Here is a 17,771-nt window from a genome sequence, read left to right as displayed (position 1 = left end):
AAAAAATACCAGCATCATCATCAACACTGAGGCTGTCGGATCCTTCAAACGTCATGTTAAAAACGTGAATGATGATTCCTGACCCTTCTTCCCCCTTAAACGTCCATGTACAAGTAGAAGAGCTGATATACACAAAAATATATAAGCTGAATTTCGTTAATTGCGTGCATGCATTTTTGATTGAGTAGACGAAAACATGACATATATAGTGCCCAATGATATTTTTGCATCTTTTCTTTTCTGATATTGCTTTTACATATACTTTAAAAAACAATCACATTGGAAATCCGTCTGTTTCTGGCGGTGGAAATGAGAACGTTTGGGCTTCAAATTCAGGAACATCTATAACAACTTCCGATCCATCGTTTGGACAGGACAAGAATCCTACAGTCAAATTTTAATCCATAATAAATATTAATAAAACTGTGAATCAATTAATATTTCATCCATCGCATTTTGTTGCTTATTTCATACCTTGTACATTATATATCGGATACAGTGGTAAATTTGTAAACTATAATTCATTAATTAATGCAAAGTCCTGTAACGATTTTTGATGTATGTGTGTTTATTTGTAGTGGCAAAATGTATGTTATATTGATAATTACATTAGTAACAACCGAAAAGCGTCACTCATCATTACGATATGTTTCAAATGTATTTGATTTGTTGTATATTGTTACTTTTACCTTAAAATTAATCATATATTTATCCTATGTTTTGTTTTCATTCCTGTCACTTCCGGTAACCAAGCATCGTCGACCAAATGGGTTGTGCAACGTTACGTTAGGTTGCTTGACGTCATATATATATATATATATATATATATATATATATATATATATATATATATATATATATATATATATATATATATTTATGTGAGCTTTTTAAACTTTAATTAAGTCAGTATTTGACGTTAGTTTGGGGAGTCAAATGTAAAGTGGGTTTGAAGTCAACTGATGTATTTCTTAGAGTTTGGAATAAAATTATTTATAAAAGTCATAACCAATGTCTTACGTCATTGCCATGTAACCCCATTATGGCATGTTATTGGATTTTTTTTTCGAAGATATTATATTTATGAAAATTTACATTTACCTTTAACGAAGAAGTCTTTTCTGGGTTTTCGATATGTTTAACATAAATTTCATTAATTGTTTTAATAACTTTATTTTCCTATCAAATTACATTTTTATACGCTTTTTCAGCGCTTATTCTATAAATAGATGTATGTAAAAAAAAAAGCCATAAAATTGAATTTTCTTTCTAATTAAATGATCAACACATTAGCTTTTTTGTCAATTGATATCTTCATATAAAGTCTTTATAATATCTAAAATCCAGAAATAAAAAAATGTTTGAAGCATAAAAAATAATCGAAATATCTTCAAAATTTATGAAAATTTCAGAAAATTCTGGCTAAGCAATATCAATTGAAGTTTTAATATTTAGTCCAATTGAGTAATATAAGCTGACAAACATTCTATTTTTCTTTCGTGTCATTGAAGAATAGAAACCTTATATCTCAAACATGTGTCTATATAACTGGAGATAGCAACATATCTTGTTATATCGTTTTAGTTGAGAAAAATGGTAAGGACCTTGACCTGACCTTATTTCGAAAAAAAGAAAGGTCCAATTTGATGAAACTGATGGAATCAATAGGTTATGTGATATGTTTGAAGGTGTTAACATTTTATGGATTTCTTAATGTAAAAAGTATGTCTAATAATGAGATGACTCATTTCATAACGTAACTGGTTATATATTGTTTCTTGATTTATTAATCATCAAACTATAATTAACAAGCATTCTGAGAGTATTGCATCAGCAATACACGTCCCCTACCGGTTTGTGGAAATTGTGAAAACAATGCACTGTTATGCAGAATATCGAACCCGAACATTAAAAAATTGGAATAAAAAAAATAAATTTTCTCGAAAATATGTCAACCAGACGCTACAAAAGTGTAAACTTGATCTGTAGTTTGACATTTTGAAGCTGTTCAGCAAAATTCATATTATTTCTCAAACGCATAAAGAAAAAAAGTGTGGAAAACTAGAGTGGGTCAGACAGACGGACGGACAGACAGACGGACGGACAGACGGACTGACGGACGCAGAGGAAAGCTATAGTCCCCTCCGGTGAAAACCGGTAGGGGACTAATAAAACTATATTATCATGTTGTTTATTTCTTTTAAAAGAATCGCTTCCAGGTTAACAAAGTATATATTCGCTACCAGAGCTTTGTTATAATAGACCGGATGAATTGTTTTTAACATATCTTACGAACTCATTAAGGCATAAACGTAGCAGCCTTATATATAGATACACCTTTCCATAATTTAGGAAAAGTAATATTTAGAGACCATATCACATGGGTATCTTCCAATACTGTTCGAGGGGACATAAATCCCGAGAATTGTATCAGAACTACATCTATCTATCAAAACCCGCAAGATATCACGCATATTTTAACAATCCTAGATAAATATAATTTTTTTAAAGTTATATATTGAAAATGTTATATATGTCATGGAAAAATCGTGAATTTGTATTTTAATCTTTGCGGCATTCGGTTTTAACACTTATTAAAAGGAAATATAAAAACATGTCTTTCAATTAAAAAAAAACGTTTGAATCTTACTATAAGGTCAAAGCGCCTTAGCATCTAAGGAAAAAATTGTAATGTTTAAAGATTACGTTTTGCAGTAGTTTCGGCATGTCCGTTGCACTCAAACTCGTTCAAACTTTCGGGTTCAAAACATATATCTCTTGGTGAGCAGTTTTTTTCCAAGCATTCATTAACATCTGTAAATGGAAACACAAACAAAAAAAATAGTAGACATTTAAGAAGATATTCAAAAATTAACATACGTGTACATTCCTGTAAAAAACAAATGCGGACATCTCTGTTGCGCATTGCAGGGAAAAAACCGGATACTCGGAAACAAACAAGTATATTAACATTGATTTTCTTTTTATTTATTGACCAAACAGGAGGCCCACAGGCCTTGCCGGTATCCTGAGCACCATCTCTTTAAATTTGTTAACGGACATGGACACCAACGGTAATAGGTTATTCAAGTGACTTAAGTTCATTAATATTTACTGTATCTATCACCGACTTCCTTTATCCTGTACAGACACAAATGAATCAGTTAGGTACATAAAAACTATTGAAACAATTTTTAGACAATTATGGCAGTTTTTTGAGAACTCACCAAAGAGAATGGCAGCATACTTAAAAGTGCAAACTCATATGAAAAACATAATATTAGGAGAAGAAGCCAAAAAGTCAGTAGGCAAGCGCTTGAAAAAAGCATGTAGAACAAGATGGCTTTCAGGCGGCTGTGGATGCCATTGTGAGTGACTATGAGTCTTTGCTACAAACACTTTTTCAGATGGATGATGATTCAACAGCTTGTGGTCTGTTGAAAAAGATGAGGTCTATCCAGTTTTTAGGTGCTCTCTACATTTTAAAGGACATTCTTCTTATCCTTGCACAACTTTCCAAATATTTTCAGAAGGATGTCATCAGCTTTTCTGCAATTAACCCTGCAGTAAAAATGACCAAGGACAAGATAAAAGAGATACAAGAAACAGAGGAGCCCTTGGAAAAGTTAAAAGTCGATGCTGACTCTTTTACAAACATGTGTGGAGATATCAAGTGGAATGTCGGAGATTCAGAATATCTTTACAAAATGCTGACCAACTACACCAATGCACGAATTGAAAACATTGATGACAGATTCAATGACAGTATGAAACTTTTGTCTGCATTTCAGATATTGGATCCAACACTTGTACCACTGCCAGATGATATTGGTTTTAAGGAATACGACAAGCAGGCCATTCTGGTAATTCAATGCAATGATGTGTATCTGATGTTTGTCCGATCTAAATGTAACCATAGTTTTTATGTGATATTCTCTTTGGAATAAACATTCTCTGTACGACGAATGACGTAATTTTGATCGTATCACCGATTTGCTTACACCTTTTGCTTTGCGTTTTTCACTTGTTCCGTAAGTGAGACTAAACATTTTTGGTCTCAGTCCTACAAACCTTGTCATAGGTATTGACATGGTTTCATCTTTCATTTTCTCTAGGACCTTTTTGTTGGTACTATCATATAGAAAATGATCGGTTGGATAGTCGCTAAAATCAGGTTCATTTTTAAACTTTTTCCAGATCTTTGTACAAGTCTTCTGTAAAAATGTTGTAGCATAAGGAATCCGTGTCTGTACACAGTAGCTCTGCCTTTCCTCCATATGCATTTTTGACATGGTTGTAGTGGAAATCGTACATCAATACCTTTGACATTTATAACATGGAAAATCTAACGTATATAGGCCGATTCAAGACCAGATTTTTGTTGTAAGTTCCACCGATGCCAGGTCTTGATGAATATCTTAAATTTTTTGAACCCTGGATTTGCAGTGACCTTAAGAACCCTCTGCTCACAGTGAATGAGCTGAATATCAACTCGTTTCCTGAGAATTTACATAGTCTTTCCAAACATACTGTTATTCATTAATTTGTAGAAGTCTTTTTCAAAGGCATTCTTAGCTGCTTTCCGCATGTTCGTGTTCAAGTCAATATCGTTTTTCAAACAAGGCTCCTGTTGAAACGCAAGCACTTGATGAATTCTATTGACCTTCATTCCAAGTGATAAATATAGTTGCAAATTCCTGTAGTCGATAACGTAATATTTTTTGTTGTGTAGATTAGGAACCAATTTCCTAGTTGATGTTCCTTGAAGTTTGAGATCTTTGAGTAAGAGCTGCTGATTGGATGATAGCATAGTTGGCTTCACTTCATAGATCACATGGTTCTGGTGCTAACGGATAATAACTGTGAAGGTCATGCAATTCTGCTGGATTATCAAGATCTACTGATAAAATGTAGCCTTCCTTGGAATTTTCACTGATATGTTTAATATCAAAAGAATTTATGTCCTGCCTGGAAAGCCATTTAAACCCATGTGTTGGAAGAGATTGACTCATCGACCATCCATATAAGTTGTTTGTATCTAGATATATGAGGTAATTGTTTGGTTTGCTCTGACTGTGATCTTTTATATACGGATTGTTAGCCTTGGCGTATCTTTGCGATATCATAGATATACCTCCCCTTAGACCCTTTTCAATGAATAGATGCATGTCAGGATCTGTAAAAAGTTCTAAATGAATGTCTGTCATTTTAAGAGCAGTTTGTCATGCCAGTCCCGGTGCTGTGTAAAACTGTGCTGGGTTTAGTCCATAAATACGAAGACAGATATTTGAAAAGTTTTCAAATACATCAGCTAAACGAATGACGTCAGTTTCCATGAAGAGATCGTGGTGGTCCCCTAACCTGGATGTCTCAGATGTTTTCCAAACAACTTGTGTGTGATAATAGTCGGCTTCGGACAACTCCCGATCGTCAATATTATTGTGAAATGCTGATTTCCTTGGAAGGCATTTTTCTTTAAATTTTTCCATACTATTTATGTACCCGTAAGGTTACACCCCTTTGCGCATGAGTAAATTTATCCTTTCGGTAATGTGACCTGGGTGCCGCTTTTCAATGTAATGATGGAGATGCTTAAACATCTCTACGCCTTCCTTTAAAAGGTTTGTCACAAGTTTCTCTAGAGATGTTGACAGAAATTTAAAGGAGTCAATGAAATCCAGTTTTCCCATCGATGGGATATGTACTTTTCATGGTTCTTAGAAATGCAGTTCAGTTTTTTGTTTTTAGGTCTTTCCACGTTTCAGGTGAAAGACCTCTTGTTTTCTTTATGTTTTTTTTTCTTCTTCTTCTTCTTTTCTATTTAGCTCGGGGTGCCTTTTTTGTTATTAGAGTTATCCAAACAATTTTAATTTAATGTAATTGCTCATTGAAAGTTATGGTAGCAATTGACCCTGTGTCAAAGAACTCCCAGAACTTACAGAGTTATTGCCCTTTGAAAAGGAAATGTTTGTTATCGCTACTTCTCTGAAACCATAAGAGATAGAGATTTGGAATTTTTACCAATGTCTTCATTACACTTAGAGGGTTCTTCAATCTATTCATACCAAAAGGATCTGAGGCCCCCTTGTAGTACTTAGTTATTGCCCCTGAAAGTATTTGGATTTCCATAAAATCACTTTCAACTTTTTTATTATTTTTCATAGAGACTTCCAGCCACTTGGGATGGAAACGTCTCCCTTGGCCAAACAAAATGACATAAAGGTCAAAGGTCAAAGTCATTTGAGAAGCTGTTAATTAATGAGTTTTTATATCTCTTTTGTTTAGGGTGGTAGAGAAAAACTGTTTTATGGATGTAGTAGGACATTGATTGTTGTTTACTTATTATTTATTACAAACATTTTACTAAAATGTGTAGTTCATGCATTTAAAAGTCCGTGGAACCTGAATGCCTCAATCAGAAAGCAACAGACCGTAACTTTCTCAACTGATATATTTACCCCATTGGCAGTTAAGGAGCGATTGAAACTAATATGGTGACCAAATGCTTTTATGAGCATTCAATGGAGTCTACAGTCAATGGGTAGTTCACAATCAAAGGGGAGTCTACAGTCAGGGGGTAAGTCTATAATCAGGGGGTAGTCTACAGTCAGGGGGGTTAGTCTATAGTCAGGGGTAGCTATATATATAGTCTACAGTAAGGTGGTAGTTTACAGTCAGTGGGGTAGTCTACAGTCAGGGGGGTTAGTCTACAGTCAGGGGTAGCTATATATATAGTCTACAGTCAGGGTGTAGTCTACAGTCATTTGGTTAGTGTACAGTCAGGGGGCTATCTACAGTTAGGGGGTAGTTATATATATATATATATATATATATATATATATATATATATATATATATATATATATATATATATATATATATATATTTATATATATATATATATATATATATATATATATAGTCTACAGTCAGGGGGAAGTATACAGTCAAGGATAAGTCTACTGTCAGGGGGTAGTCTACAGTCAAGGAGTAGTCTACAATCAGGGGTAGTCTACAGTCGTTATTTAAACTCCTTAGATGACGTCATTGGTATACTCACACCCTCGGAAGATACCAGGAGGATACTTCATAGTAACTCTATGGGAGGACACTATTCAAGAACCACTAGTTTTCCCCTACTTTTAACATTAAAATTTCAATCATTCTGAATTATCTTCCCTTACAACAAAGCTTTGTAATTTGGGCGACTCAGGTGTCTAAAACATGTTTTTTAAAGTCCCGATACATACCTAATATGGATGCGATCACTTGTAATACACGTAGATCAAAACAGATTCCATTCTATAAATTATTTTTTTTCTATGTAAGTGTTTTATTCAAATAGGAAATGCAATGTAAATTAGGTTAGGCAAGACAGTTTTATTGATCTTTAACCAGCTAGTTAAAAAAATACCTTCTTGTTTAAAAAGCAACACAAATCCACTTTTTTCGACTCCATTATCTGACACGAATCGAAGATCGAGAGTTCTTCCAACACTTGTCGTTTTCAATTTGGATAACCTTCCGGGTAAGAATGAGTTGCAAGTATCAAAGATTCTGTTTTCCAATGTTGACCCTGTAAAGGTTACAACTGATTTATAGATATTTATCTAACACAAAATTACGCTTATACGCTTATACACGAAAAAAGAAATTAAGAAAATCGCTTACTAAGCTGTAAACTTGGTAAAGAAGAAATTAAGGGGATAAAAAATGATACTGTAGATTACTAATGAAACGCAAGGAACTAATTTCCGCGTACAATTGCGAGAAGGAACCCTCGCGGGTTTTAAAACTTCGCTTTTATTTTTCAGACAAATTGAGCTATAGGAAATAAAAACAAAAAATTGGTGATCGCGATTTGATACAAAACAGCGAAATCGCGGAATTAAGTGCTCGCGTGAAAAAAGGAATTTACAGTGCTCTTACTATCGCTCAAGTACTTCGTTCTAATATTTAAATCCCGATAATTGCTTTAAACACTACCCCCCCCCCCCCCCCTGTATTTTAAATTTAATTTAGGTTTTAAGACAAGCCATCGCTGACCTAAGCAATAGAAGCCCAAACTGGTCATGAAAGGTTTATACCGTCTTTAGATAATCAAATGCAAAATATACTAGCGGAAAAGAGAAACTGTGCATTATTTAATATATGAAAAAAAAAATTAAAAAACTACAATGAATAATTTTTTTTTGTAATACTGTTAATAATCTATTTGTAACAACGTCTCATAACACATGAATGTCAACGTCGAATAACTTCAATTTCAGCACACTCGAAAGTCATTGTTATTTGAAATTGAATTAACAAAATTAAAAACGCGTGTGACCACCATTTGCGTTCACGCATGCTTGACAGCGACGCCTCATTGATGCCACTAAAGTGTTCCGAAATGCTTGAGGGATGTTGTTCCAGATGTTGGTTAAAGCCTGGCCTAAATCAGCCAATGTCACTGGCTGATTTGGTAAACGGCGTAAACGTCTTTCCATTTCATCCCAGACGTGCTCGATCGGCGACGAATCGGGGGAAACGGGGGTGAGATTTCCATTGAAAATTTGTAAAAGGGTCCTTCCAGGTGCCGATAATTCACCCCACACCATAACGCTACCTCCACCAAATTGTCGACGTTGCACAACACAAGTGTTCTGGTAACGCTCCTCAACGCGACGATATACCCTACAACGGCCGTCACTGCTATCCAAAGGAAATCTAGATTCATCAGTGAACAGAATATTGGCCCAGTCCTGTATTCTGAATGGCAGATGTCGTGTGCACTACGCTAGTCTGGCGATACGATGACGTTGAAGCAGTACTGGGCGCACCGCTGGACGTCTTGGTCTGATGTTTTGCTCGCGCAGACGATTACGCACAGTTCTTGGACTAATTGGTCGAAGCCCTGGAATGCTACGGGCAGTCAAACTTGCTGTCTGAAAACGAATTCTCAGATGCACAAGTCTAATGTGGTTGTCCTGTTGACGTGACGTCACACGAGGTCGTCCAGAGCGCGGTCGATCTTGAGTGTTTCCAGATTGTTGACAACGTCTCCATAATGCCTGGATGGTGTTCCGATGAACTCCAAAGTGTCTTGCTATAGTATTTTGTGCCATTCCAGCAGCTTGCAGCATCCCAACAGTGCGATTACGTTAGTTTTCGTTAAGTCGTGGCATGCCATAGGGGTACATTTTGTTGAAACTAACGTGATTACCTTAACATAAACAGTTTAAACAAATCATTTACAGTTCTTATTCCAAACGGTATTTGACCTTAAAAATCGTGCGTACAAATTCTACAATAAACAACAGGTGCTTACTAACCATGAAAAAGTCCGTGCACCCGGACTGTTACCATCCGATATTTTCAAAAAAATTACGATTATCGACTGTTTAAATTCTATAAATACAAACAATAGATATAGAAAAATTATACTTAATTTTATAATGCACAGTTTCTTTTTTCCGCTAGTATATCTGGACAAATTTGTAGAAAATATTGGAAATATACGGCGCACAAAAATGTTTAGGACTAATAATATCTTATTTCCTCACTAATTCTGTAGAAACATTTAATTCTAAAACAATTCTCGGCCATTTGACTACAGTCACTTTACTTACATCTGTTAATATTTGAAACACCAGCTCCAGCCCCGTAAAGTGAAATGGTGCCGTTTGGCTACCTGTAAAAATTGCGGCTCTCGATCTCGACGTGCATTTTGCATACTTCTTTTTCCGAGGTCAGTTACATGTAACGGGTTTCGAGAAAGTCCGATGCAAGTAAAGTGACAATACAAGAAGTAAACTGTTTTTAATAATAATCACTTTTTAACAGAATTTGTGTGGAAAGAATATACATAAGCTAGCCTCATGTTGAATAACTCTCACGTCATCAATTTGTGGTTTTTTCAGACCGGGAGCGGTAGGTAGAATTGGGCTTCTTTTCATGTTACAGTTTTTGAGTAGAAGATATTTTTAAGTTTTCTATATTTAGTTGATATAACCCCCCCCCCACCCCCTTTGTGCTAAGTGGTTGTGAAAAAGATAAAAAGAGAACAGTTTATGACAACGACAGTTTTGACTCAGGTGAGTTAAAAGAGAGGCAGACTCCATTTTTTTTTATTATAAAACAGTACAATGTAGTTGTTTTGCATATTTTTTTTAGACAGTGATGCTTTTTTTTAAATTAAACATGGCTTTTTTATATGATATTAAAAAAAGGACATAAATCCCTGTCTTCCTCGGCTATATTCTTCGTAATTGTATATTGAAACCATGGACAATATTTGAAAACCAAATAATTTGACATTCCTCTTTTCTTTCGGTATTATTTTTTTCTTATTGAAAGTGACATCGGTTTTGAAATTTATCGATTTAATTATTGATATCTTGGTAAATCTTGTTCGAGTGTATTAGCTGGTCAAAAAAAAAAAGATTGATAACTCTTGTTAACTTTCTTATCTCTGTAACTATGTCTATTAAGACAGTTCTTGATCCTTAAACTCTAAGTTTGCTAAAGAAATAATGTAATAAACTTGAAGCTATGTTGTATAGCATGATGGTCTTTTGGTTTTAAGATACGTAATTTTTATGTTTGATTATTAGCATCAAAACATTCTCGAAAGTTTCGGATGTCATTGTGTCTGTAATGTTATTTGGAACGTCATTTGTACGTAAGCGGAACCGGCTGATGCAAATGAGTTACATGCCTTCTCTTTTTAAGTGTCCGTCGAGAAACCTTATTTTGAAAGACGAATACGTACATGTAACAGCAGCAATTAAATATCATGCACATAAATAATAAGTGTTAATTGGCTTTGGATGTTTCTAATCAGGTAAAATGATGGGGAGAGGGTATAATGTAAAACATTGTCTGTGAACAAGAGTAGCCAACATACCGTCGAAAACTTCAAAAATTTCACCACACTCATCAAAGTCTGTTGAGTATTCTATTTGTTTAAAAAGTATTTCATACGATATAACTTTGTTTTCGTCAGCTGTTATCGACACTGTACATACTTCCATTCTGTAAAACAACACATTCATTTATTTAACACATTTCTAACAAACAATACAATACATACATTTTGTATATATTTTTAAGATTAAAAAATCAAATACAAAGCTTGTAAAGAATGAAATAAGTACTTACTCGTTATATTTGTCTGGAAAGTTACTTGAGGTTATTATTTGATATTCATCTGTCGCGGATATTTTGGAATTGCCCGGACATGTCCCTGGAACACACATAATGTATTTAAAGGCCCATGTTAATTGGGTTGCATTACTCAAAACGATACAACACGTATACCGGTGTCATATAATATTTTGAACCATGTGATATATTCAAAATATCGCTGCAGTTTTATTGCCCCCCCCCCCCCCCCAAAATAAGATATTGAAATTCGGTTTCAATTATTATTGCCGCAAAATATTGATCATACCTCTGCTTTTTCAAATGCTATTGGGAGGGGGTTTAAATTACTATGGCCATGATACTTGTATGTTGCGCCCACCTCCTATTTCCAATTCGAATTGGAGAGGGGTTTGAAAATATCATAGCTGCAATATAAGGACCTTCCCCTACGATTTCAAATTTCAATTGGAGAAGGGGTTAAAAATATTATGGCTGCGATACATTGAACCCCCTCAAATTTGCAATTCCAATTATAGAGTTCTAAATATGGCCACGATATATTGGTACCCCAATATTTTAAATTCTGATTGGAAAAAAGATTCAAAATATTATGGCAGCGATATATTGACCCCCCCCCCCAAAAAAAAAAATTTGCCATTCCAATTGGATGGAGGTTAAAAATATTATGGCCGTGATACAATGACTCCTTCCCATCCAATTTCAAATTTCAATTGGAGAAGGGGTTTAAAATAATATGGCTGCGACGTACTGAACCCTTTCCTCTTCTGCTTTCCAATAGCCAATGGAGAGGGGGTTCAAAATATTATGCGTACAATATATTGAATCTCCTTCCTATTTCCATTTGCAACTGGAAAGGGGTAAGGGGTGCTAATGTTATTTCTGCAATATATTGAACCCCCTCCTAATTTCCAATTCCATTTCGCCTGGAGAGGTGTTCAAAATATAATGACTGTAATATACTGACCCCCTCCCCCTGCTTTTCGTTTGCTACTGTAGAGGAGGTACAAAATATCATGTCTGCGGTAAATTTACTCCCTCTCTAATTTGCAATTCCAATTGGAGAGGGGTTCAAAAAATCATGGTCCCAATATTTTTAACCCCGTCATATTTTCAGATAGGAGAAGATTTTCAGAATATTATGTCCGCAATAGAATGTGCATCCATCTAATTTCCAATTTCAATTGGAGAGGAGGCTCGAAATATTATGGCTGCAATATATTGAACCCCATTCCTATTTCAAATTGTAATTTGAGAGGGGTTCAAAATATTATGACTGCGATATAATGTTTCTCCGTATAATTTCAATTTCAATTGTAGAAGGGGCTCAAAATAATATGGTCGAATATATTTAACCCCCTCCAATTTCCAATTCCAAAAACATTATTGCTACAATACATTGAACCCCCTTCATTTTCCCTTTCCCAACTAAAGAGAGGGTTTAAAATGTTATGACCACGATACATTGACCCCCCCCCCCTCTCGTTTTTCAATTCCTATTAGAGAGGAGGTTCATATTATTATGGCTGCAATATATTGAACCCCCTCCTAATTTCTAATTCTAAATAAAGAGGGGGGTTAAAATATCATGGCCGTGATATATTGAACCCCCTTCAATTAGCAATTCAAATCAGAGAGATGGTTAAAAATATGATGGACGCGATATATGCAACCCCATCCAATTTGTAATTCAAATTAGAGACGGGGTTCAAAATATTATGGCAGCGATGACTATATTGAACCCTCGCCTTCTTTTTAATTGCTTTCGGAGAGGAGTTTCAAAATATTATGACTGCGATTTATTGACCCCCCCCCCTATTTCTAATTATATTTGGAGAGGAGGTTTAAAATATTACTGCCGCACTATATTACCCCCTCCCCCTTTGGTTTTCAATTCAAATCGGAAATTTCATAGGAAAGGGGGTTCAAAATATTTAAGCTGTGATATTCTGAACCCCCCTCCTTCTTCAATTCTAATTGGAGAAAGGGTTCAAAATATTATGGATGTGATATATTGATCCACTTCATATTTCCAATTGCAGTTGCAAATGTGGTTCAATGTTTAATGGCTTTGATAAATTGAACCCCTCTTCTAATTTTTTATGCAAAAGGAAAGAGGGTTCTTAATATTATGGCCGCGATATATTGAGCCCCCCATTCCACCTATTTTCAATTAGACTGGGAAAGTGGGTTAAAAATAGTATGGCTGCGATATATTGAACCCCTTACTTATTTAAAACGCCCATTTGAAAGGGAGTTTCAAATATCAAGACAGTGATATATTGAACTTCCCCTACCACCTATTTTCAATTCTCTTTGGAGAGGGGGTTCCAAATAGTATGGCCGCGATATATTAAAACTCCGATCCAAATTCCAATTCCAAATGGAGAGGAGGCTCAAAATATTATGGCTGCGGTATATCAAACCCCTTCCAATAAGCAATTCCAATAGGAGAGAGGTTCAAAATATTATGGACACGATATATTCAACCCACCTTCATTTTCCAACTGAAAATGGGGTAAAATATAATGACAACGATAATTTTATTGAACATAACCCTGCTTTTTTAATTGCTTTTGGAGAGGGGGTTCAAAGTATTATGGCTTTGATTCATTGAACCCCCTCCTATTGCAAATTCCAACTGGAGAGTAAAGAGGGGCGTTAAAAATAGTACGGCCGCGATATAGTTATCCCTCCTGCTGGTTTTCAATTCCGATTGGAATTTTATAGAAAAGGGGTCCAAAGTGTTTAAGCTCTGATATATTGACCCCCCCCCCCTCCGATTGCCAATTGCAATTTGAGAGAGGGTTCAAAATATTATGGCTGCGATATTTTGAGCCCCCCATCCTACCTATTTTCAATTCCAATGGGGGGGGGGGTTCAAAACATTATGGCTGCAATATATTGAACCCCTTACTTATTCAATACGCCCATTTGAAAGGGAGTTTCAAATATAACGGCAGTGCTATATTGAACTTCCCCTCCCACCTATTTTCAATTCTCTTTGGAGAGGGGGTTCCAAATAGTATGGCCGCGATATATTTAACCCCCCCCCCCATCCAATTTTTAATTTCAGTTGGAGTGGAGGTTTAAACACACACTTCCAGTTAGAAATTCCAATAAGAGAGAGGGTGGAAAACATTATGGACACGATATATTCAACCCCCCTTCAAATTGCAATTCTTATTAAAATATAATGGCAGCGATAATTATATTGAGCACGAATCTGCTTTTCAATTGCTTTTGTAGAGTGGGTTTAAAATAGTATGGCTGCAATTTATTTAATTTATATATTCCTAATTCCAATTCCAATTGGAGAGTAGAGAAGGGGTGAAAAATATCATGTCCGCAATATATACCCCTATACTGGGATACTATACTGGTTGAAAGCAGCTATGATCGGAGCTGATAAATATTTACCTAACACCGATGTGTATACGCAATACACAGTTCTTAACCCCATTTTCTCCCACCTTAGGACAAGCATTTAGAATATCCTCCAAGCAGGACATTCTATGTTCTTTGTAACAAAAAGATTCACCAAAACAATATGTTTGATATTCATAATATGTTTAATTTATTACAGACTGACAAATAAACCCACAATTATACCACCTGACTCCCCACCAAAAAAAAAGGAATTCCAAATTAAGCCTTTTTTTGTATGTGTATGCCTGAAGTTGGTATGGGAGGGAGGGGGGAAGGGTCATTGATGAGAATTAAAAATAAGAAGGCGTTTCAATATTTCACGTATAGCTATAATATTACAATATATATATTAAAACCCCTCTTGAAATCAAGGAGGTAGATGGCAATTATTCTAATTTCATGGCCATAAAATTTTGAACCACCTCTCCAATAGCCAAAGAAAAAGCGGGGTTTTCATTATTTCACAGTCATAACGTTTTGAACCCTCTCTCTAGTAGGAATTCAAAATCAATTAAGGATTAAATGATTTGCTGCTATAATATTTTGAAAACCCTCACTACTGGTATTGCATTATAGGGATACTAAAAAGGTTGTATGGGAATTGAATGTTTACGAACCCTGTGTATATACAGTACACAGGTGTTAGCTCTCTTTCTCCCACCTGATGAGAAACATAGAGTAACTGAGTATACCAAAACCATGAAGTTGCTAATACGATCTAAGGGGGTTTAAAAAATTTCATAGACACAATATCCTGATCCACCTCTCCAATTGGAAATAAAAGGGGTGTCGTTCAATATTTTCTAGCCATAATATTTTGAACACATCTCCTAAAGGAATATGAAAAAGGATGGGTTTAAATATTTCACAGCCATAATAGCAATGAACATAAGATGGGAGGGGGGGGGGGTTTCAATATATCGCAAACAAAATATTTTTAACCCCCTTCTGAATAGCAATGAAAAGAAGTCGGGGTTCAAATATTTCACAGCCATTATTTTTTGGACACCCTCTCCAAAGGGAATTGGAAATAGGAGACGGGTTAAAAATATCGCGGCCATAATATTTTGAACCCCTTTACCAATTGGAATTGGAAGTGTGAAGGGGGTTCGATATATCGCAGCCAGAATATTCTGAACCCTCTTTCAAAAAAGAGTTTGAAATAGGAGGGGTTTCAATAAGATAATCCCAGACTTCGATTTTTAGGGGGGATTTTTTAGGAGGGGAGTGATTTACAAATGTTTGATGACACAAGAAATGCTACAGAATATCGAGAATACATACATGTATAAAGAATATGTACGCGTATTCTATTCATTGATGCATACATACCAGAATCAACACCAGAAATGACGTAGATATATATTTCTTCGTCGTTAGAAGATTCGTTCGTGTCTAACTGTATGGAAATGGAATTTCCAGTGGAGGTAACAATTTTGAAACCTTCTCTCGTTCCAACAGCGACAGATGTAGTTGGCAAAATATCCCCTGATAGTCAGAGTTAATGAATAATTTGTACGATGTCAAGCTTAATAAAAATGATACATGTAATATGTATATAACATAACTCTTAAGCGCTTTACAAAGTTATTTAAAATGACATGATAAAAGAGGAATAGTTTACGTTATACTGCTAAAAAATAACTCATGAATAGGATTTAGATTAACTTAGATCAGGAGAAAAAAAATTGAAATCACCATGTAAAACCTCTCAGATATAGCATTACACTAAAAGAAACGCATTTCCCGAAAAACTACGCGAGCTTATTCATAGAATTGATGTTTTCCGAGTAAATCAAATTATATTTATACCGGTATATTTGTTTTAACCGGTATAATATCAAAATCAAAATAATTTGAACATAATCTTAACTATACACTAGACTTACTAAAATGTTAGACTTATTATTTAAAACATAACATTTCATCCCTTGTTGTGGAAATGTTTTCTTTTAGCGACCTTCAACCAGAAACAACGCTATTGATGATGCATTTTCTTAATAAATATTTTAAGTTCATACCGTTTGAATCTCTCAGAGTTATTGTATCCGTTGCATCTTTCGTTATATCCGTACCACCAAGAGCAATTCGCAGGTCTGCTTCTGTATTGAATTTCCAAACACATGTTGTGGACCTGTGTATAAAATACAACTTAGATTTTAACCAATCGAATATTTGCACAGCAGAAGGAAAGAAAATCAATGAATATGGTTTTATCAATTATTACTAGTATTCATATTTTATGTTCGCATCGTAGCAAGATCCACAGCATTTGTTAACCATATTTGTGCCACAAGGACGAATTTGGCCGATTAAATATATCTCATCGGGTTCGGAATTGTTTGAATTATTACAATATAGAAACAGTCATACATGTATAAGGTGTTTGTCCGAGCCCTGCCGGACACTGAGATGTTGCGATTGTTTGATTCGTGTATATTCAATTTATATAGTTATACATGTTTTCTTTGATTTCTCAAAGTTCTCAAATAGTAAGGTCTTCCGTTTCCAACGGGAGACGTTATTGTTTTCGTTCGGTTTCTTTTTACCTATTAAGGTCTTCCGTTTCCAACGGAAGACCGGATTGTTAATTTTTTTTTATTTTTTTTTTGTAATTTTATTTTATCTTGTCATTAAATACAACATATAAACAAAATATAATAGATGCAATAATAATGACAGTATTAGCATTGACAGATTGTTATTGCTTTATTTCTTTTTAGGGTCTTCCGTTTCCGACAGAAGACCGTCTTGTTTTTCTACTATTTCTTTCTTTTATTATTATTCTTAACATTTTTGTTCTGCTTTCTTTAAAGCTTTATTTCTCGGAAACTGTTAGCCCGATTTGCAACAAATTTTCAGGACTTATAGGACATTGGAGAAGATAAATGTTTTTAGTTATATTTTTTGTTGACGTCACTTCCGGTTTCAAATATTGACGATTTTATGAATGTTTAATGGTCATATTGTCCAGGCATCTCCTCCGCAACTAATCAAGATAGAAGATTTAAAATTTGCGGGATTTTAGATGAATGTCTGTAGATATACCACCATGCTTTCAATTATGAAAATTGCTCAAGGCCTTGAAGGTTGCCTGATATTAGTTCTAGAAGCAAAAATGTTCATTGTACAACCGTTTATCTATACAGTACCATATCTAAGTCATATATTACGTAATTAGGGGTTTCAAGGGGCCA

The 17,771-nt window shown here is 34.9% G+C and overlaps 1 protein-coding gene across 1 annotated transcript in view; it reads right to left on the bottom strand.

Annotated features, from left to right (window-relative positions):
* Positions 1-16,702, bottom strand: part of LOC105331180 (tolloid-like protein 2) — a 29,110-nt gene extending 12,408 nt beyond the window's left edge. Inside the window, exons 1-8 of the mRNA XM_066073688.1 lie at positions 16,596-16,702; positions 15,907-16,062; positions 11,143-11,227; positions 10,889-11,016; positions 7,415-7,576; positions 2,707-2,814; positions 279-384; positions 10-122 (exon numbers count right to left, since the gene is read on the bottom strand). Of these exons, the coding sequence (XP_065929760.1) occupies positions 10-122; positions 279-384; positions 2,707-2,814; positions 7,415-7,576; positions 10,889-11,015 (616 nt within the window). The 5' untranslated portion in view covers position 11,016; positions 11,143-11,227; positions 15,907-16,062; positions 16,596-16,702. The remainder of the gene's footprint in view (positions 1-9; positions 123-278; positions 385-2,706; positions 2,815-7,414; positions 7,577-10,888; positions 11,017-11,142; positions 11,228-15,906; positions 16,063-16,595) is intronic.
* Positions 16,703-17,771: the final 1,069 nt, after the last annotated feature.

This window comes from Magallana gigas, chromosome 10, assembly GCF_963853765.1.
Source record: "Magallana gigas chromosome 10, xbMagGiga1.1, whole genome shotgun sequence".
Taxonomy (NCBI): domain Eukaryota; kingdom Metazoa; phylum Mollusca; class Bivalvia; order Ostreida; family Ostreidae; genus Magallana; species Magallana gigas.
This window is presented reverse-complemented; position numbering and strand designations above follow the sequence as displayed.